The sequence below is a fragment of the Mercenaria mercenaria genome, chromosome 2 (assembly GCF_021730395.1).
Source record: "Mercenaria mercenaria strain notata chromosome 2, MADL_Memer_1, whole genome shotgun sequence".
NCBI lineage: Eukaryota > Metazoa > Mollusca > Bivalvia > Venerida > Veneridae > Mercenaria > Mercenaria mercenaria.
Genome location: NC_069362.1, coordinates 3,186,187 through 3,208,912, shown reverse-complemented (window position 1 = coordinate 3,208,912; position 22,726 = coordinate 3,186,187). Strand labels below are relative to the sequence as shown.

General features: G+C 36.7%; 1 protein-coding gene across 1 annotated transcript in view; it reads left to right on the top strand.

Annotated features, from left to right (window-relative positions):
• The window catches only part of LOC123563054 (set1/Ash2 histone methyltransferase complex subunit ASH2-like), a 99,362-nt gene that overhangs the window by 17,202 nt on the left and 59,434 nt on the right, over window positions 1-22,726 (top strand). The window contains exons 8-10 of the mRNA XM_053528523.1: window positions 332-422; window positions 3,834-3,909; window positions 16,061-16,278. Of these exons, the coding sequence (XP_053384498.1) occupies window positions 332-422; window positions 3,834-3,909; window positions 16,061-16,278 (385 nt within the window). The remainder of the gene's footprint in view (window positions 1-331; window positions 423-3,833; window positions 3,910-16,060; window positions 16,279-22,726) is intronic.

The following is a 22,726-nucleotide window of genomic DNA, read 5'->3' as shown; positions in this document are numbered from 1 at the left end:
TGTTTGTCTGCCCGTGATTAAATAATGCAGGGATAGGCACCTGAGGTCTTCCTCCACCAGCAAAGCTGGAAATTTGCCACATGACCTATATTTGTGTCGGCGAGTCTTAAACTCAACCAAGCAAAAAGCAAAATTTGATAGTTTATATACTGTTGATGCGATTTCTTCATGCTCTAATCTTGACTTTTCTTGTTTTACCTACATTTCAGACTAAAACCTCTTTAATATGTCAGGTAAATTCTCGTTCCTTTTTACTTTAACACTTCATTCAGTTCTAATACCAGTCATTACATCTAAGTCTTTGATATGTGGTCTTCATCTTTTCACCTAGGATTTATACAAGGTGACTCCAGCATTTGAGATTCTAACTAAAGGGAATACACAGATACAGGCCAGTCAGAAACCTGGAGTACCAGTTGACAGTAAGTGAACAAACATGAATTAGAAACCTAGGTCTTTGATTGCAGTATTGATACTTTGTGTTGTGATCAAGGTGGTAATACAGTTGAACTTTCCTTAAATAAAAAGTACTTGTGGTTGGATTTTAGAAACAACACATTTTCTTTATTTTTATGCCCCCAAAGGGAGGCATATTAGTTTTCAACTGGCCGTTCGTTCGTTCGTCACAATGTTAACTTTTTGCATGAAGGCACTTTACTCGCGAACCACTGCACCCACGACCTTCAGACTTCACATGCTGATACTACTTACTGAGTACACGACCCCTACTGACTCTGGGGTCACCAGGTCAAAGGTCAAGGTGCTGCGGGGGCATTTGTCACCACTGATGACAGCTCTTGTTCAGTTACAGTTTCTTTATTTGCGGGCCTTCTTTGCGATGCATGGCTCTATGGCTGTGTTCCAGGTGCTCTGTGCTTCTGGGAAATCTACCTTTACCTTTTTTCTTTTTAGCAGCCATTTACTTTAAACAGTCAGTCAGTTTACTACTCAAGTTGTTTTTAGCTTTACTATTCAAAGTCTACACACCCTGGTGTCGGTGTGGGCATCTGCTTCAGAGTCACACCTTGATTAAAGTTTTGCATGAAAGTACATGTGGCTTTCATTTAAAGGCATATAGCTTTGAAAATTTGCTTATTTTTCTTTTTCTAGATCAATATCCAACCTCATTAGGTCAAGTCCCATAACTCAGACATGAATTTTTGGCAAATTTGAACTTTTGAACTTTGAAAATTCTTGTTAAAGTTTTGCATAAAAGTTACTATCTGCAGAACAATAGCCAGTATTAGATTGAAACTTCACATGTGTCTTCAGGGTTATAAAACTAGTTGATTGCATCAAGTCCCATAACTCTGACCTGCATTTTGGTCAAATTATGTCCCATTTTGTACTGAAAAGTTCTGGTTAAAGTTTTGCATGCAAGTCTCCAAAACTAATGCAGATACTGGATTGAAACTCTATAGGTATTTTATTATTTAGGGTAATATCTTCATGCTTCTAGGTTATTAATATGAAAAGACAAGCATTGGCTGTCTTACAGACAGCTCTTGTTAGCTCAACTAGCTATTCTACTCACCCTAGCTTCCGCGTCCACGTCGGTGTCACACCTTGGTTGAAGTTTTGCATGCAAGTACATACAGCTATTGTTTAAAGGTATATATCTTTGAAACTTATTTTTTCTTTTTCGATGTCAATTACAAACTTCACTGGGTCAAGTTCCATAACTCTGACATGTATTTTGAGCATAGTATGCCCCCTTTTGGACTTAGAAAATCCTGGTTAAAGTTTAAGATGCAAGTAACTATCTCCAAAACTAATGTAGATATTGAACTGAAACTTCACATATGTCTTCGGGGTTCTGAAACTAGTTGATAGCATCAAGTCCCGTAACTGGCCTGCATTTTGGCCAAATTATGCCCCTTTTTGGACTGAGAAAATCCTGGTTAAAGTTTAGTGTGCAAGTACATACAGCTATTACTAAAAGGCATATAGATTTGAAACTTATTTTTTCTTGATCCATTACCAATTTCACTGGATCAAATCTCATAACTCTGACATGTATTTTGAGCAAATGATTTCCCCTTTTTGACCTAGAAAATCCTGGTTACATGCAAGAAACTATCTCCAAAACTGATGTAGATATTGAATTGAAACTTCACATGTGTCTTCGGGCTAACAAAACTAGTTGAAAGAATTAAGTCCAATAACTCTGACATGCATTTTGACCAAATTATGTCCCCTTTTGGACCTAGAAAATTCTGGTTAAAGTTTTGTGTGTTAGAACGTACAGCTACTATTTACAGGCATACCCTGAAATCCCGAAAATAAGCCGGTTTTGAAAATAAGCCGGTCTCGAAAATAAGCCACCATTTCACTACAGGCAAAAAGGGCTCATAAATTAGCTGCACTCAAAAATAAGCCGTTCATTTTTTGTATCGGTAAAAGTATCAATGACTTTGTTAGGACACTATATAGCAAAAGTTACCAACGTGTATATAGCAGATTTATTTCCACATATAATAGCAATAAAACATACTTTGGAATAAAAGCACTTAAAACTATGCAAGTTGTGCTGATTTTTAAAAGCAATAAAATTCCTGTCTCAAACACTTCTTGTCACATCAGCTCTACTAATTAACATGGCCGGTCTTTATAACACAATGCAGTGTTTATTACGTATTGTGAAAGTTATTCATACCCGTTGGCCGATTAATTAAATAATAGGTGTATTTGTTTGTTAGGCCGGACAAAACTTTTATGTTAGCATCGGATTATTTTCATTAATAAATTGTAACAAATTTTAATAAAACTGTTACGTCAGAAGTATAAGTATTTACCGACGTCGATGTTTTTACTAAAACGCAAAATATATGACATCCATATTTTCAGTATTTCAGTACTCGAAAATACGCGGGTTTTTAAACCGTTACTGCATATATGTACTCAGAAGTTCGCCGGACTCAAAAGTAAGCCGGTCTCAATAATAAGCCCCCAAATTCTTACCAAAATTTAAAAATAAGCCACGGCTTATATTCGGGATTTCAGGGTATATATTTGAAACGAATTTTTTTATTTTTCTAGATCAACAACCAACCTCACTGGGTCTATAACTTTGACATGTATTTTTGGCAAATTATGCCCCCTTATATGACTTCTGAATTCTGGTTAAGTTTTGCATGCATGTCACATCTGCAGAACAAATGCAGATACTAAATTTTAACTTCACATGACTTGTGCAGATACTGAATTGAAACTCTATAGATATTTTAACATTTAGCATAACATTTTCCTGCTTCTGGGACAATATTTCAAATAGTTGAGCATAGGCTGTCTTATGGACAGCTGTTGGTTTTCAATTGTCTTCAAAAGCCACTTGTCTGAATTAGCTAGATAATGTTGCTCCTTTGATTGTATACTGATATAGAATTTTTAAGTACCTCTGCAAGCAGATAAGAAAAAATAAATAGAAAAGCCCTGGTAAATTGAAAAGAGCAAAGAAATTCCCCTTTAAGATTTCTGTACTGAAATAATGACATATACCATTACATATTTATAAATGTTATGTATGAAATGAAATTGAAAGTATGTTTCAGGTAAGTATTAAATCATAACAAAGTCAAAAATATCTGGCAGTTATGCAGTCAAGAGTCATCTATTACATACAATTGATTGTTTGGAAGTATAGTCAGTTACTTACTGAGAGCAAGCAGATACTGATATAAAAACAATAGGTAAACTTGCAAGAATTGATAGGCAATATAATACAATGCAATACTAGGTATGCTATTTGAATAAATGACTGTTTTGTACAATTAAAATGCTGTTGAAAATAGAATTATACCAACAAATAATTATATTATTTTTTGAATTTACAGAGGGTTTGAGGGGTCAGAAAAGAAAGGCCAATCAAGAATTTTTGCAGCTTGGTACTAATACTAAAGCAAAGAAAGGGTAAGAACTGAACATGTTTCTAAATTACATATTTATGCCCCCTTTCGAAGGAAGGAGGTGTATATTGTTTTGCTGATGTTGGTTTATCTGTCTGTCAGTTGGTCTGTCCTTATAGCAATCATGTTACGGATGATAACTTGAGAAAGCTAGAGCCTAGGATCATCAAATTTGATAAGGAGGTAAGTCATGACCAGCAGATTTAGAGAGCATTAGATTGAAGGTCAAGGTTACAGTGACCCCGAACAGTCAAAAGGTTTGTAGACGATAAATTAAGAAAAATTGGATCTAGGATTACGAAAGTCGATAGGAGGTTGGTCATGGCCAGCAAATGACCCGTATTGATTTTGACATTAGTAGCTCAAAGATCAAGGTCACAGTTACCTGAAACAGTTAAATGGTTTATGGACAATAACTTGAGAACGCTTGGGACAAGGATCACAAAACTTAATAGGGAGGTTGATAATGACCAGCAGATGACCCTGTTGGTTTTGAAATCAGTAGGTCAAAGTCACAGGGACTTTGGAATCTGGATGATAACTTGAGAATGTTTGGGCATAGGATCAAGAAACTTATTAGGGGCCAGTGAGGTTGATCATGACCAGCAGATATTCTCAATTGATTTAAAGATCAGTAGGTCAAAGTTCAAGTTCACAGTGACCAACTAATTTCTGTTCCTTGGAGGTTGATCATGACCAGCAGGTGACCCCTACTGATTTTTAGATCAGTAGGTCAAAGGTCAAGGTCACAGGAGACTGGACAACTGTCTCTTACACACCATACAAGCATTTCCATGGATTGCCTATATTAACACATCAGACACACCCTATGCCAGATTGCTTTCGTGCTGTTAATAACAACTGATATCTGACAGTGTTATATTGTGGCAGATGACAGTACAGTTTATATCTCACTCTACTATCAATCTGAGATATGATATTAATACTATATCAGACAAAGTAAAATTGAAAGCATTTTTTAGCTCACTGATGAACAAAGTGTCAGGTGAGTTTGTGGTCATTGAGCGTTGTCCGGCGTCGTCAACCTCGCCGCGTCGTGCTTTCGGAGTTCTGCGTCCTTGCGCTCATCGACGGTTGCCATGGCAAGATATGGATTTAAAAATCTTTTCTCCTAAACACATCAAAGCTATTGTTGTGGGATATCTATGGCTTACCTTGTTCAACCCATCAAATCTTGCCGTGATGGCACATGTTCATAGTTAACGGAAAACAAAATCTGCCACACTGTAGGTTTTGATAGGAAGAATTTCTATGGTCCTCTTTGTTACTTAGGAAAATACAGAGTCGCCTTTAATTATTTTGAGTTTAAGGTCAATTATCCCCAAACGGTCAAAGTTTATTGACTTTGAAAAACTTGAAATACTTGTTCAAATCACAGCTGGACTTGTATAGATATGGGCAACTAATCCTTTACCATTTGTTTGCATAGTTTTAATGCTTTTGGACATTAAAAATCTGTTTTTCACTGGCTTTTAATTGTTTATGCTGGTGTTCTACAGTTGTTCAATATCCGATAAGACTATCGAATAGCTATAGCTTTAAAACTCTTGCAAACCACATTGACCACCATTTATATTGACTAATGCTAGAACATATCCTCTGTTTTTAGCAGATATGGTCCCTTTATGAGACTTAGAAAATTCTAAACAGACCTTCTTGGATACAGTATTGGGTTTGTGCAATTTTCTGTATATAAATAATCAATTATTGACTTTGACTTCAACACTTGTTCATATCAAAAGCTGATCCTTGTGACAGATACAGCAAAATGTATTAATACTACTGTACTTTTTTAATTATTGGCTTTGGTTAAAAATTTTTTCTATGGTTGAGATATAAATGTTTAGTAAATCAAACTCATAAAAATCAAATGCTTTTGCTTTAAATAACAATTGTGCAACAGCTTCATTTCCACATCAATATGGGCTTTAATGCAAAGAAACTATAATTATCTTGCTTATTTGCAAGAATGATGGTCCCTTTTATACAACTTAAAAACATTAAAATTTTGTTTTATTACACAAAAAATCAAAATTCAAGGATCATGTCTTCCAGAGGCGGATCATTCTAGTTGATTTAGCTCACTGATGGCACCAACTTGTGCCTCAAGGTTTAGTTAATGATGTGGATCAGGATTTTCCCGGGTCAGTTTAGAAACACTTACAAATAAACGACTTTACAATTTTGATGAAACTCCAGGTTTGTTCTTGTTGCATGTCCTCATTGACAAATTAATCAAGAATTCATTTCCATACAGAACTCGGGTTGCCATAGGCAACCGAAAGGAAAAACTTTAAAAATCTTCTTGTCCAAAACCACAGGAGCTAGAGATTTGATATTTGGTATGTGGCATCATCTAATGGGCCTTTACCAAATATGTTCAAATTATCCCCCTAGGGTCAAATATGGCCTTGCCCTGGGTAGTATGTTTGGGGTCACATGGTTTTCATAGATTTATACGGGAAAAACGTAAAAAAATCATTTTGTCCAAAACCACTGGGCATAGGGTTTTGATATTTGGTATATAACATTATCTAGTGGTCCTCTACCAAGATTGTTCAAATTAACCCCCTAGTGTCAAAATAAAGTCGCCATATGACCTATCATGTGTCGGTGCGACGTTAAATCCAAAAAAAAAAAAAGTGTCAATATATGGCCCCGCACGGGGGTCAAATGGTTTATATCGACTTATATAGGGAAAAAACTTTGAAAATCTTCTTGTCAAATACCACAGGGCATAGGGCTTTGATATTAGATATGTGACACCATCTAGTGGTCCTTTACCAAGTTTGTTTGAATTCAAGTTTTACATAGACTTGTATAGGAAAAAACATTAAAAATCTTCTTGTCTTAAATTACAAGACATAGGCTTTTGATATTTGGTATGTAGCATTGCCTGGTGGTCCTCTACCAAGATTGTTCAAAGTATTACCCTGGGATGAAAAGAGGGCCTGCCACGGGGGTCTGAATTTTATATAGACATATAAAAAAACTTTAAAAATCTTCTTGTCCGAAACCACAAGACCAAGGCCTTTGATATTTGATATGTAGCATTGCCTTGTAGTCCTCTACCAGAATTGGGGGTCCCAAGATTTACATAGACTTATAGGAAAAATCTTCTTGTCTGTAACCACAAGACCTTGGCCTTTGATACAATGTATTTGGTTTGTAGCATTGCCTCGTGTATGCATAGGAAATAGAGATCAATTTAATTGCACCTTTACTAATCCTACCAGGTGTTCTGTATTACAAAAGTGCTTCTATTGTGACATTTTGATACAAGCAAAACTGTATTAATTACTTACTGGTACTTCATTTTATTATTGGCTTGTTAAAAGTTAATTTTTTACCATATGTAAGTTGACAGAATCATAGAAACCATGTTTTGAGGGTAAATCAAACACAAATGAATAAATCCTAAATGTTTTTGTTGTGCAAAATAGTACGATATTGTGTCTAAAACAGCTTTCATTTTCCACTCAATTGTTTAATTGCAAGGGAAGTAAACTAATAGATATCTCTGCTTATAAGTACTAGCCCAAGGCAAGAGTTGTCATTCTTTGTGGATCACAACTTTAATTAAAAATTAAAACTTCTGTTATTGATATTAACAAAACTATCATAAACTTCACATTTGTGAAATCATTTTTGGTTCTTTCAGGGACTTGGAAATCAATTTCTAGATTTGATTTAATGTATTACTATCACTGAAAATTTTAGGGTCTATCTCTACCTTGTGGTCCTGTACAAAGTTTGTTCAAATGATGTCTCTGGGATGAAAAGAGGACTTGCCCCGGGGGTACCAAGTTTTAGAAAGACTTAAAAAGGAAACAAGTTTTAAAAATATTTTGTTCTGAAACTCCAAGGCTTTTGTATCTTGCATTGCCTAGTGGTCCTTTACCAAGATTATTCTAATTATGCCCCTGAGGTGAAGAGGCCCCACCCAGTGGGTCTCAAGTTTAAAATTATAAAGGAAAATAACTTTAAAAATCTTCTTGCCTGAAACTGCAATGCCTAGGCTTTTGATATTTGGTATGTTGCATTGCCTAATGGTCCTCTACCATAATTCAATAATTGTTCAAATTATACCTCTGGGGTGAAAAGAGGCCCTGCACGGGGGCCCCAAGTTTTACATAAACTTATATAGGAAAAAAATTTAAGAATCTCTTGTCTGAAAGTTCGAGGCTTAAGCCTTTGATATTTGGTATATAGCTTTTCCTAGTGGTTCTCCAACCAGATTGTTCAAATTATGCCCCTGGGATGAAAAGAGGCCTGCCCCAAGGGTTGCATAGTTTTTATATGAGTTATATAGGAAAAAATACTTCAAAAATCTCCTAGATTGTTTGATTATTAGGGATGGGAACGAATATTCGGATATTCGAATATTCGAAAATCGGCCGAATATTCGAATATGAAAATCAAATTCGAATATTCATAAATTAGTGTATATTAAGTATAGTTTATTTGGAATATTTCAGAATAAAACCGTTTGTTCTGTCTTGTTTGTTTATCGTATATCAAAAGATCAAAAGATGTCCAATTAACAAGAAAAAGGCTCTGCATAATTGGCAGGGGCTACCGTTATGGATTAACAGTTTGCAATAGATGTAAATGTGATACATGTCAAAAATGGTCCAATTAACAAGAAAATTGCAATGCATAATTGACAGCGAGGGGTCATCGTTACGGATTAACAGTTTGCACCAGGCGTAAATGTGATATCTTTTTATCTTTTGTTCCTTTTATATTGGCGCCTGTTTTATGTAACAAATTTTAGATTTTTTTTTTTCAAAAACAATACCAAACTTGTAGATATCGGCGATCTTTTTGCAAAATTTTGTTTAACATTTCATACCGTCCACTGAAACGGTTTTCATCCACAGCGCCTGGGCAATCGGCCGTATTCGAAATAAAGTTTGAAGTAGTTTATAATAAAATCAAGAAATAATATATGATCATGTTGAAGGAGGTTTAGTCTGCCTTCGTTAAGTTTGTCGGCCTTTTACTCGCCGATTGAAAATTTTCAAAATGGCGGCGGTAATACAACCGCGCGACACTTGCTTGAATTGGACGACCTGCTATTTTTAGATAACTTTGCGATGGTCTAAATTTGAATCGATTTGAATGTTTCTTCTAAAAATCTGAATTAGTTAAATATGTTCATGATCATACTCACAGAATCGTGAAATAAAACACTAGGATCGGCGGGTCTAACTAGGTATGGTCGGGTTACCCGAAACAAACATTTTTAGGCCTTACTGCGTACGATGATTCACGTTTTAAACAGCGGAATATATTGTGTATATGCCAGTCAATTGATAAAGATTTAAAAATTCCATTAAAACATGCTGAATATTCGAATATTGATTTCAGTATTCATTCCCATCCCTATTGATTATACATGTAATTACATGATGACTCCAAGTAATTAGGGGTCACTTAACAGTGACCTTGACCTACTGACCTAACATCTTGTTTTTTAAGAAGCAGACTTGAAATTTGGATGCTATGTACATTTTTGCACACCGATCATAACAGCTTAGAACTTTGGTCCTCGTCAGTAAATTTTGATAAAGATTTCAATGCTCATCTTTAATGTTCTTAGCCCTGACCTACTGACCTACTTTCATGTTTTTTGAAGCCACAGCAAAGAGATTTGTATAATTTTTTAACAGATTTCAGTACTTATCTTGAAGAATCTTTACTATGACCTTCTCACCAATTTTTATACGTCCGTTTGAAAAACGGGACTTATTATGGGAACGCTCCTGGTGGGCGGATGGGTGGGCGGCGTCCACAGACATTGTCCGGAGCATATCTTCTTCATGCATGGAGGGATTTTGATGAAACTTGGCACAATTGTTCACCATCATGAGACGGAGTGTTGTGCGCAAGAACCAGGTCCCTAGGTCTAAGGTCAAATTCAGACTTAGAGGTCAAAGTTCAAATTCAAGAATGACTTTGTCCAGAGCATATCTTCTTCGTGCATGGAAGGATTTTGATGAAGCTTGACACAATTGTTCACCATCATGAGGCGGAGTGTCGTGCACAAGAATCAGGTCCCTAGCTCTAAGGTCAAGGTGACACTTAGAGGTCAAAGGATACCAGAATGAAAACTTTGTCTGGAGCATTTCTTCTTCATGCATGGAGGGATTTTGATATACATGTAACTTGGCACAAATGTTCACCACCACAAGACAGAGTGTCGTGCACAAGAACCAGGTCCCTAGCTCTAAGATCAAGGTCACACTTAGAGGTCAAAGGATACAAGAATGAAAACTTTGTCCGGAGCATTTCTTCTTCATGCATGGAGGGATTTTGATGTAACTTGGCATAAATGTTCACCACCACAAGACGGAGTGTCGTGTGCAAGAACCAGGACCCTAGGTCTAAGGTCAAGGTCACACTTAGAGGCCAAAGGTCAGATAAAGAATAACTTTGTCCGGAGCATTTCTTCTTCATGCATAGAGGGATTTTGATGTAACTTGGCACAATTGTACACATCCTGAGATGGAGTGTCATGTGCAGGTCCCTTCTTTAGAATTACTTCCCTTTGTTGTTACTATATATAGCTTATATTGTAACTTTTTCATTACTAGTTGTAGGGAAAAATCAAGATCACTTTTCTGTAGTACAACATGCATGTTATATCCAATTCTGAGGTGTATTTTGACCTATCTCTACTTGGTAAGATTTTTGTGTGGACTTATAATTTTTTTTTTTGATTTTTTTTTAGTTCACCTGTCACATAGTGACAAGGTGAGCTTTTGTGATCAGGCAGCGTCCGTCGTCCGTCCATAAACTTTTGCTTGTGACCACTCTAGAGGTCACATTTTTTGTGGGATCTTTATGAAAGTTGGTCAGAATGTTCATCTTGATGATATCTAGGTCAAGTTCGAAACTGGGTCAAGTGCCATCAAAAACTAGGTCAGTAGGTCTAAAAATAGAAAAACCTTGTGACCTCTCTAGAGGCCATATATTTCAAAAGATCTTCATGAAAATTGGTCAGAATGTTCACCTTGATGATATCTAGGTCAAGTTTGAAACTTGGTCACGTGCCATCAAAAACTAGGTCAGTAGGTCAAATAATAGAAAAACCTTGTGACCTCTATAAAGACCATATTTCTCATGGGATCTGTATGAAAGTTGGTCTGAATGTTCATCTTGATGATATCTAGGTCAAGTTCGAAACTGGGTCATGTGCGGTCAAAAACTAGGTCAGTAGGTCTAAAAATAGAAAAACCTTGTGACATCTCTAGAGGCCATATATTTCATGAGATCTTCATGAATATTGGTCAGAATGTTCACCTTAATGATATCTAGGTCAAGTTCGAAACTGGGTCACGTGGGGTCAAAAACTAGGTCATTAGGTCTAAAAATAGAAAAACCTTGTGACCTCTCTAGAGGCCATATTTCTCAATGGATCTTCATGAAAATTGGTCAGAATGTACACCTTGATGATATCTAGGTCAAGTTCGAAACTGGGTCACGTGGGGTTAAAAACTAGGTCAGTAGATCTAAAAATAGAAAAACCTTGTGACCTCTCTAGAGGCCATATTTTTCATGAGATCTTCATGAAAATTGGTCAGAACGTTTACCTTGATGATATCTAGGTCAAGTTTGAAACTGGGTCACGTGCCATTAAAAACTAGGTCAGTAGGTCAAATAATAGAAAAACCTTGTGACCTCTATAAAGACCATATTTCTCATGGGATCTGTATGAAAGTTGGTCTGAATGTTCATCTTGATGATATCTAGATCAAGTTTGAAACTGGGTCACGTGCAGTCAAAAACTAGGTCAGTAGGTCTAAAAATAGAAAAACCTTGTGACATCTCTAGAGGCCATATATTTCATGGGATCTGTATGAAAGTTGGTCTGAATGTTCATCTTTATGATATCTAGGACAAGTTCGAAACAGGGTCATGTGCAGTCAAAAACTAGGTCAGTAGGTCTAAAAATAGAAAAACCTTGTGACCTCTCTAGAGGCCATACTTGTGAATGGATCTCCATAAAAATTGGTCAGAATGTTCATCTTGATGATATCTAGGTCAAGTTCGAAAGTGGGTCACGTGCCTTCAAAAAGTAGGTCAGTAGGTCAAATGATGAAAAAAACGTGACCTCTCCAGAGGCCACACCCTTTAATGGATCTTCATGAAAATTGGTCAGAATGTTCACCTTGATGATATCTAGGTCAAGTTTGAAACTGGGTCACGTGCCATAAAAAACTAGGTCAGTAGGTCAAATGATAAAAAAACCTTGTGACCTCTCTAGAGGCCATGCTTTTCATGGGAATTGTATAAAAATTGGTCTGAATGTTCATCTTGATGATATCTAGGTCAAGTTTGAAACTGGGTCAACTGCGGTCAAAAACTAGGTCAGTAGGTCTAAAATTAATAAAATCTTTTGACCTGTCTAGAGGCCATATTTTTCAATGGATCTTCATGAAAGTTGATCTGAATGTTCACCTTGATGATATCTAGGTCTGTTTGGAAACTGGGTTACGTGCGGTCAAAAACTAGGCCAGTAGGTATAAAAATAGAAAAACCTTGTGACTTCTCTAGAGGCCATATTTTTCATGAGATCTTCATGAAAATTAGTGAGAAAGTTCACCTTGATGATATCTAGGTAAAGTTCAAAACAGGGTCACATACCTTCGAAAACTAGGTCAATAGGTCAAATAATAGAAAAACCTTGTGACCTCTCTAGAGACCATATTTTTGAATGGATCTTCATGAAAATTGGTCAGAATTTTTATTTTGATAATATCTAGGTCAAGTTCAAAACTGGGTCACATGAGCTCAAAAACTAGGTCACTATGTCAAATAATAGAAAAAACGACGTCATACTCAAAACTGGGTCATGTGGGAAGAGGTGAGCGATTCAGGACCATCATGGTCCTCTTGTTTTAAATATTAACTTTCCTTACTTGTTACTATAAATAACTTACATTGTAACTTTTTAGCTCACCTGTCACAAAGTGACAAGGTGAGCTTTTGTGATCACACAGCGTCCGTCGTCAGTGCGTAAACTTTTGATTGTGACCACTCCAGAGGACACAGTTTTTATGGGATCTTTATGAAAATTAGTCAGAATGTTCACCTTTATGATATCTAGGTCAAGTTCGAAACTGGGTCACGTGCGGTCAAAAACTAGGTCAGTAGGTCTAAAAATAGAAAAACCTTGTGACCTCTCTAGAGGCCATATTTTTCATAAGGTCTTTATGAAAATTGGTCAGAATGTTCATCTTGATAATATCTAGGTCAAGTTCGAAACTTGGTCACGTCCGATCCAAAACTAGGTCAGTAGGTCAAATAATAGAAAAACCTTGTGACCTCTTTAGAGGCCATATTTTTCATGGGATCTGCATGAAATTTGGTCAGAATGTTCATCTTGATGATATCTAGATTAAATTCGAAACTGGGTCAACTGCGATCAAAAACTAGGTCAGTAGGTCAAATAATAGAAAAACCTTGTGACCTCTCTAGAGGCCACATTTTTCACAAGATCTTCATGAAAATTGGTCAGAATGTTCACCTTGATGATATTTAGGTCAAGTTCGAAACTGGGTCATGTCCAGTCCAAAACTAGGTCAGTAGGTCTAAAAATAGAAAATCCTTGTGACCTCCCTAGAGGCCATATTTTTCAATGTATCTTTATGAAAATGGGTCAGAATGTTCACCTTGATGATATCTAAGTCAAGTTTGAAACTGGTTCACGTGCGGTCTAAAAGTAGGTCATTAGGTCAAATAATACAAAAACCTTGTCACCTCTGTTGAGGCCATATTTTTCATGGGATCTGCATGAAAATTGGTCAGAATGTTTATCTTGATGATATCTAGGCCATGTTTGAAACTGGGTCACATGCGGTCAAAAACTAGGTCACTAGGTCTAAACATAGAAAAACATTTTGACCTCTCTAGAGGCCATATTTTTCAATGGATCTTCATGAAAATTGGTGAGAATGTTCAGCTTGATGATATCTAGGTCAAGTTCGAAACTGGGTCACGTGCGGTCAAAAAGTAGGTCAGTATGTCTAAAAATAGAAAAACCTTGTGACCTCTCTTAAGGCCATATTTTTCATGAGATCTTCATGAAAATTGGTGAGAATGTTCACCTTGATGATATCTAGGTCAAGTACAAAACTGGGTCACATGCCTTTAAAAAACTAGGTCATTATTTGACCTTCTTGTCCTTAAGTGCAATGATAACAGGTGAGCGATATAGGGCCATTTTAGCCCTCTTGTTTATAATTTACTGTAGGGAAAAACCAAGACCACTTTTCTGTGATACAACATAGATGTTACTTTCAAATTTTAGGTGTATTTTAAGGTATCTCTACCTGGTAAGGAGTTTTGATTGTGGTTTAAGAAAAACAAAAGAAGTACAATAATTACTAAAAAATCATTGTAAACAACCACAAAATTAAAATTGCAGATACAGGTGCCAGTGTAAAGAAATTTGCTGTAAGGGGCGTATATTGTGACATTCTGACACTCTTGTTGTTTTTGTTAGCTCACCAGTCACAAAGTGACAAGGTGAGCTTTTGTGATCGCGCAGCGTCCGGCGTCTGTCGTCCGTGCGTGCGTCCGTGCGTAAACTTTTCCTTGTGCCATCTCTAGAGGTCACATTTTTTGTTGGATCTTTATGAAAGTTAGTCAGAATGTTCATCTTGATGATATCTAGGTCAAGTTCGAAACTGGGTCACGTGCCATCAAAAACTAGGTCAGTAGGTCTAAAAATAGAAAAACCTTGTGACCTCTCTAGAGGCCATATATTTCAAAAGATCTTCATGAAAATTGGTCAGAATGTTCACCCTGATGATATCTAGGTCAAGTTCGAAACTGGGTCACGTGGGGTCAAAAACTAGGTCAGTAGGTCTAAAAATAGAAAAACCTTGTGACCTCTCTAGAGGCCATATTTTTCATGCGATCTTCATGAGTATTGGTCAGAATGTTCACCTTAATGATATCTAGGTCAAGTTCGAAACTGGGTCACGTGGGATCAAAAACTAGGTCATTAGGTCTAAAAATAGAAAAACCTTGTGACCTCTCTAGAGGCCATATTTTTCATGAGATCTTCATGAATATTGGTCAGAATGTTCACCTTGATGATATCTAGGTCAGGTTCGAAACTGGGTCATGTGGGGTCAAAAACTAGGTCAGTAGGTCTAAAAATAGAAAAACCTTGTGACCTCTCTAGAGGCCATATTTCTCAATGGATCTTCATGAAAATTGGTCAGAATGTTCACCTTGATGATATCTAAGTCAAGTTTGAAACTGGGTCACGTGCGGTCAAAAACTAGGTCAGTAGGTCTAAAAATAGAAAAACCTTGTGACCTCTCTAGAGGCCATATTTTTCAATGGATCTTCATGAAAATTGGTCAGAATGTTTTCCTTGATGATATCTAGATCAATTTCGAAACTGGGTCACGTGGGGTTAAAAACTAGGTCAGTAGATCTAAAAATAGAAAAACCTTGTGACCTCTCTAGAGGCCATATTTTTCATGAGATCTTCATGAATATTGGTCAGAATGTTCACCTTGATGATATCTAGGTCAGGTTCGAAACTGGGTCATGTGCGGTCAAAAACTAGGTCAGTAGGTCGAAAAATAGAAAAACCTTGTGACCTCTCTAGAGGCCATATTTTTCACGAGATCTTCATGAAAATTGGTGAGAATGTTCACCTTGATGATATCTAGGTCAAGTTTAAAAGTGGGTCACGTGCCTTCAAAAACTAGGTCATTAGGTCAAATAATAGAAAAACCTTGTGACCTCTCTAGAGGCCATATTTTTCAATGGATCTTCATGAAAATTGGTCAGAATTTTTTATCTTGATGATATCTAGGTCACATGTGCTCAAAAACTAGGTCACTATGTCAAATAATAGAAATAACGACGTCATACTAAGTTCAACACTGGGTCATGTGGGGATAGGTGAGTGATTCAGGACCATCATGGTCCTCTTGTTTTTGAAGCTTTAGCAAAGAAATTTATGCAAGCAAGCAATTACCATTAAACTCAGGTGAGTGTTATAGGGCCATCATGGCCCTCTTGTTTTTGAAACAGTATTAAGTTTCTTCTATAAGTGTAATGAGAAAAAATAACGAAGTTTCCATTATAATTTTGTTTCGCAGAGAAGTTGTAAACATTGCTAGACTTGCACCCCATGGCTACCCAACTGAGCATCCATTCAACAAGGATGGTTACCGCTACATCCTGGCTGAACCGGATCCTCATGCTCCTAACAGACAAGCCTATGATGAAAGTATAGAGTGGGCTGGCAAGCCTATCCCTGGATATCTTTACAGAACTTTTCTTGGTTCAGAGGTCCTTCTAGCTCTTCATGATAGAGGTAACTTTGCTTATACTTTATCTCAGGTACTGTGCAGTGGATTCATGGATTTATGGGGTAGAAATTAACTTTCTAGAATTGAAGAGCAGAATCTTTTAATAAAAATATTTCAAAAATCTTTTGTATTTCCCATCAAATTGATACCTTACATTTTTTGTACTTATCATATTTTATTTGAGGCCATCCTTAAAAAATTGTTTGTTTGAGGTAATGCGATCCAGACGTTTGAGTATGGGTAGGTACATTGTAGGCAGTTCTTTTTGGGTTTTTTGTATGTTGTACAACACCTGCATGTTCTTTTTAACCCACAGGTATACACCTTTTAGCTACTTACACTTCTCTGTAGAATGATAACCTGATTGTAACATATCTGCAAGGCTGGCGGTTTTCACATAGTATGAATATTAATATTAATATTACCTTTTTGATAACAATAAAAACAAGAGATAGCCTGACACCAGTCTGAAGCAGACCTGAGTCTGATTACCAGCACCGCATGCCTTCCAAGCCCTTGTGTCATGTAATTTTAAGGCAATATTTGTTTTACATTGTTTACTCAGGCTTAAGCTAGGCTAAGATTTTAGGGAGAAGTCGCTTCTTCCTCAGCTAAGATTAGGAAGAAGTGAAGAGATACTAGCGAAAAGTGAAGAGATGTTAGGGAAACATGGAAAGATTTTAGCACCATGACATGCTAGTTGAAAAAGGAACTAAATATTCTTAATATAACTTTTTTTAGCTCACCTGTCACAAAGTGACAAGATGAGCTTTTGTGATCTCGCAGCGTCCATTGTCCGTCCGTCTGTGCGTGAACTTTTGCTTGTGACCACTCTAGAGGTCACATTTTTCATGGAATCTTTATGAAAATTGGTCAGAATGTTTATCTTGATGATATCTAGGTCAAGTTTGAAACTGGGTCATGTGCGGTCCAAAACTAGGTCAGTAGGTCTAAAAATAGAAAATCCTTGTGACCTTCCTAGAGGCCATATTTTTCAATGGATCTTCATGAAAATTAATCAGAATGTTCATCTTGATGATATCTAAGTCGAGTTCGACACTGGTTCACATGTGCCAAAACTAGGTCACCAAAAGGAAAAATTTTAAAAATGTTCTTGTCTAAACCTGCAAGGCATAGAGCCTTGATATTTGGCATATGAAATATTCTAATGGAACTCTATGAAGATTGTTCAAATTGTGCCCCTGAGGTGAAGAGAGGCCCCGTCCAGGGGGTCACAAGTTTTAGATAGATTTATATGGGAAATTTTTTTTAAAAATCTTCTTGTCTTGAACTGCAAGGCCTAGGCTTTTGATATTTGGTATGTGTTGTGGTCCTGTACCAAAATTGTTCAATTTATGCCCCTGGGGTGAAAAAGAAGCCCTGCTCTGGGGGTCCCAAATTTAACATAGACTTATGTAAAGAAAAAACCTTCTTTTATGAAAGTTCAAGGGCTAGGCCTTTGATATTTGATATGTAGGATTGCCTAGTGGATCTCTTAACAAGATTGTTCAAATTATTCCCCTTGGGAAAAAAGAGGCCCCGCTCTTGGGGTCAGTTGTTATATAAGTTATATAGGAATAAATACTTAAAAAATTATGAGATCATATTTCCTAGACTGTTTAATTATAAGCACCTGATGATTCCAAGCGATTAGGAGTCACTTGACTGTGACCTTCACCTACTGACCTACTTTCTTGTTTTTTAAGATACAGCCTATATGTGGCTCATATAACTCAAGTGAGCGAATCAGGGTCATTATTACCCTCTTGTTATTTCCTGTCTTTGTTTAAGTCTATTAATTTAAAGTAAATAACAAATTCACTGAAAATATCGGTGATTCTGTTTTCTTATCCTTGTAAATCTAATTTCTTATCCTTGTGAATCTAAAGTGACTAAACTGCAAATTAAAGTTTTTATCACTCATGCAATGATTGCTCAAACCAAGAAAAGCCTTTAAATATGAATACAGTTAAAAAAGCTAGGATAATTCCATATCAGCAAAAAATAAATCAAGCTCCCAGTGCTAATGCACTCAAAGACTAGTACGTGACCCATTACAAGAAAATATTTATCCTGATGATATTTAATGTGTATGCCTATAGATGTGATCTGTATCAAAATTTGATCTTATCATTAAGAGCAATGGTACTCAGGTGAGCGATATAGGGCCATCATGGCCCTCTTGTTTGTAAACAGTGATGTTTTTCTAATGGCTTATACTTTCTTAAAACACAAATGATATTAATAATTTTTTGATCGATGTAAAACAAGCAATTTATTGATTACTTTTAATTATTATTTTGAAATTAAATGGATTAATTATGAACGCTAAACTAACAGTGTTTTTTTCCACAAGTTTGGAGCATGGTTACGCCGCTATTAAACTCATATGTCATTTAAAATGGTTATTAATTTTAAAAAGATATTTAAATAAGAAAATATGAATTTCAAAATGGTAAGCATTTCAAAACTTTTTGTGCCCCCCCATGAGTGGTGGGGGCATATAGATTTGGTCTTGTCCGTCAGTCCATCCGTGTGTCCGTCCGTCCGTCCATCCATCCGTCCGAAGTTCGTGACACGCCTAGCTCAAAAAGTATTTGATATAAATTCATGAAATCTTGCATGAGTCTTTATCATGATATGAACTTGCGCACCTCCTATTTTTCGTCTGGCTCCGCCCCCTATTTTTAGAGTTATGGCCCCTGAAATAGTCAAAAATGCACATTATCACCTTGTGACGCGCCTAGCTCAAAAACTATTTGATATAGATTCATGAAACCTTGCATGTGTATTAATCATGATATGAACTTGCGCACCTCCTATTTTTCATTTAGGTCCGCCCCCTATTTTCAGAGTTATGGCCCCTGAAATAGTCAAAAATGCACATTTTCACCTTGTGACACGCCTAGCCCAAAAAGTATTTCATATAAATTGATGAAACCTTGTATGAGTCTTTATCATGATATGAACTTGCGCACCTCCTATTTTTCATTGGCTCCGCCCACTATTTTTAGAGTTATGGCCCCTGAAATAGTCAAAAATGCACATTTTCACCTTGTGACACGCCTAGCTCAAAAAGTATTTGATATAGATTCATGAAACCTTGCATGTATATTAATCATGATATGAACTTGCGCACCTCCTATTTTTCATTTGGGTCCGCCCCCTATTTTCAGAGTTATGGCCCCTGAAATAGTCAAAAATGCATATTTTCACCTTGTGACACCCCTAGCTAAAAAAGTATTTCATATAAATTGATGAAACCTTGCATGAGTCTATATCAAGATATGAAATTGCATACCTCCTATTTTTCGTCTGGCTATTCCCTTCTATTTTTAGAGTTATGGCCCCTGAAATAGTCAAAAATGCACATTTTCACCTTGTGACGTGCCTAGCTCAAAAAGTATTTAATATAAATGGTTGAAAACTTGCATAAGTCTTTATCATGGTATAAACTTGCACACCTCTAATTTTTTGGCTGGTTCCACCCCTATTTTTAAAGTTATGGCCCCTGAAATATTAAAAAAATGCACTTTTTCACCTAATTATGTGCCTAGCTCAAAAAGTATTAGATGTAAATTCAGGAAACCTTGCAGGAGTCTTTATCATGATGTGGCCTTGCACTCTTGGCATTCTTCTTGAGAATCTTACTCTTATTACAGAGTTATGGCCCTTGAAATAGCCAGAATAGTGGATTTTTTGTTTGTGATGCTCATAGCTCAAAAAGTATAGGGCCTAGAATAATGAACCCTTTTCATAAAATGTTTGTTGAGGCTATACCCCATTAAGACTGCAAACATTTGAATTATTGCCCCTTATTTGTGACTAATGTACCAGCGGGGGGCACACCCTGTGTCCTACAGACACATTCTAGTTGAATTTTAAAAATCCATAAATGAGCAAAAAAGTTATTATAGGGATAATACACCTTTTTTTGTGTATAACGTCAGCCAACGGGATTGTTTGTGACTGAGACCGAAACATATCCCGCGGGCTTCTGCAGACGTTAATACACAAAGAAAGGTGTATTAACGTCTGCAGAAGCCCGCGGGATTGTTTGTGACCAAGACCGAAGGTCGAGGTCACAAACATATCCCAAGGGCTTCTGCGGACGTTAATACACAAAACGAACGTGTATTGTTGCTATTCTTGCATAAAAATCATTACACGATCACGACTTTATGCATTGATTTCATATGTGATGACTTGACGATACCGGTACATTTTTAGCCCACCATCATCAGATGGTGGGCTATTCAAATCACTCTGCGTCCATGGTCCGACGTCCGTCCTTCCGTCCTTCCGTTAACAATTTCTCGTTATCGCATCTCCTCAGAAACTACTGGGGGGATTTTGACCAAACTTTTTCAGAATGATGTATTGGTACCCTAGTTGTGTCCCCCTGAAAATCAGACTGGTTCAACAATTTATGAGTGAGTTATGGCCCTTTGTTTATTTCTATATTTTACATAGATTTATATAGGAAAAAAAACTTTGAAAACCTTCTTGTCCAAAACCACAGAGCCTAGGGCTTTGATATTTGGTTTGAAGCATCATCTAGTGGTCCTCTACCAAAAGTATTCAAATTATTTCTCTGGGGTGAAATATGGCCCCGCCCTGGGGGTCACATGGTTTATATAGACTTATATAGGGAAAAACTTTGAATAACCTTTTGTCCAAAACCACAGGGCCTAGGGCTTTGATATTTTGTATGTGACATCATCTAGTGGTCTTCAACAAAGATTGTTCAAATATGGCCCCGCCCTGGGGGTCATATGGTTTACATAGACTTATATAGGGAAAAACTTTGAAAATCTTCTTGTTACCCTCAATAAAATCTTGGATGAGTTTGATAGTGGGTCATCTGGGGTCAAAAACTAGGTCACCAGGTCAAATCAAAGGATAAGCTTGTTAACATTCTAGAGGTCACATTTTTGACCCAATTTTAATGAAACTTGGTTAGAATGTTACCCTCAATAAAATCTTGGACAAGCTCGATATTGGGTCATCTGGGGTTAAAAACTAGGTCACCAGGCAAGGTCAAATCAAAGGAAAAGTTTGTTAACACTCTAGAGGTCACAATTTTGGCTCAATATTAATGAAACTTGGTCAGAATGTTACTCTCAATAAAATCTTGGATGAATTTGATATTGGGTCATCTTGGGTCAAAAACTAGGTCACCAGGTCAAATCAAAGGAACAGCTTGTTAACACTGTAGAGGCCACATTTATGACTGTATCTTCATGAAACTTGGTCAGAATGTTGCTCAGGATGATCTCAAAGTCCAGTTTGAATCTGAGTCATGTAGGGTCAAAAACTAGGTCACCAGGCCAAATCAAAGGAAAAGCTACTTAACACTCTAGAGGCCACATTTATGACCATATCTTAATGAAACTTGGTCAGAATGTTAATGATGATGATCTATAGGTCATGCTCAAATATGGGTCAGGTGAGGTCAAAAACTAGGTCACCGGGTCAAATCAAAGGAAAAGCTTGTTAACACTCTAGTGGCCACATTTATGACTATATCTTCATGAAACTTAGTCAGAATGTTAATCTTGATGATCTATAGGTCATGCTCAAATCTGGGTCATGTGGGGTCAAAAACTAGGTCACCGGGTCAAATCAAAGGAAAAGCTTGTTAACATTCTAGTGGCCACATTTATGACTGTATCTTCATGAAACTTAGTCAGAATGTTAATCTTGATGATCTTTAGGCCAAGGTCGAATCTGGTCATGTGGGGTCAAAAACTAGGTCACCAGGTCAAATCAAAGGAAAAGTTAGTTAACACTTTAGAGGCCACATTTATGACCATATCTTAATGAAACTATTTTGGTGATCTTTAGGTCAGTAGGTCAGGTGAGCGATACAGGGCCTTCATGGCCCTCTTGTGCGTTTTAGCACACTGATTTTCAAAATGACCCTCAAAAAACAACTACCATATATTGTAAGTAAGTATCGATTCGCGCGTAGGTACAAAGTAGTAAAGGTAGACTGCGTTCTATGTTTAATTTTCGGCTAGATATCAATATCTCTTTATACAGTAAACCATTCAACAAAATGGTGCATCAACAAAAGATTAAGTTTTTCTTGTCATCTGCACTGAGGAAAGGTCCTCAACCGAAAATGTAAACATTCATATATGTCATATGTCGTCACTTCGAAATGAAATGCTGGCCATGTATCAAAGATTCGTAACAATCCTTTCGTATTAGGCTGCGAAAATTTTTGCAACACTACACTTAGGCAAAAATTTCGTCACGAAACTTGTCTGGCTGAAAGATCCATCCGTCACGCAGATGCACTCAAAAGGTTGCAATTACTGTCTGATTTCCTAAAAAGTGTAAAAAATTAATTTGTTGATGTACTAGTATTTATGTCTCCCCCAGGAGACATATTGTTTTTGCCCTGTCCGTCCGTCCGTATGTCACACTTCATTTCCGAACAATAAC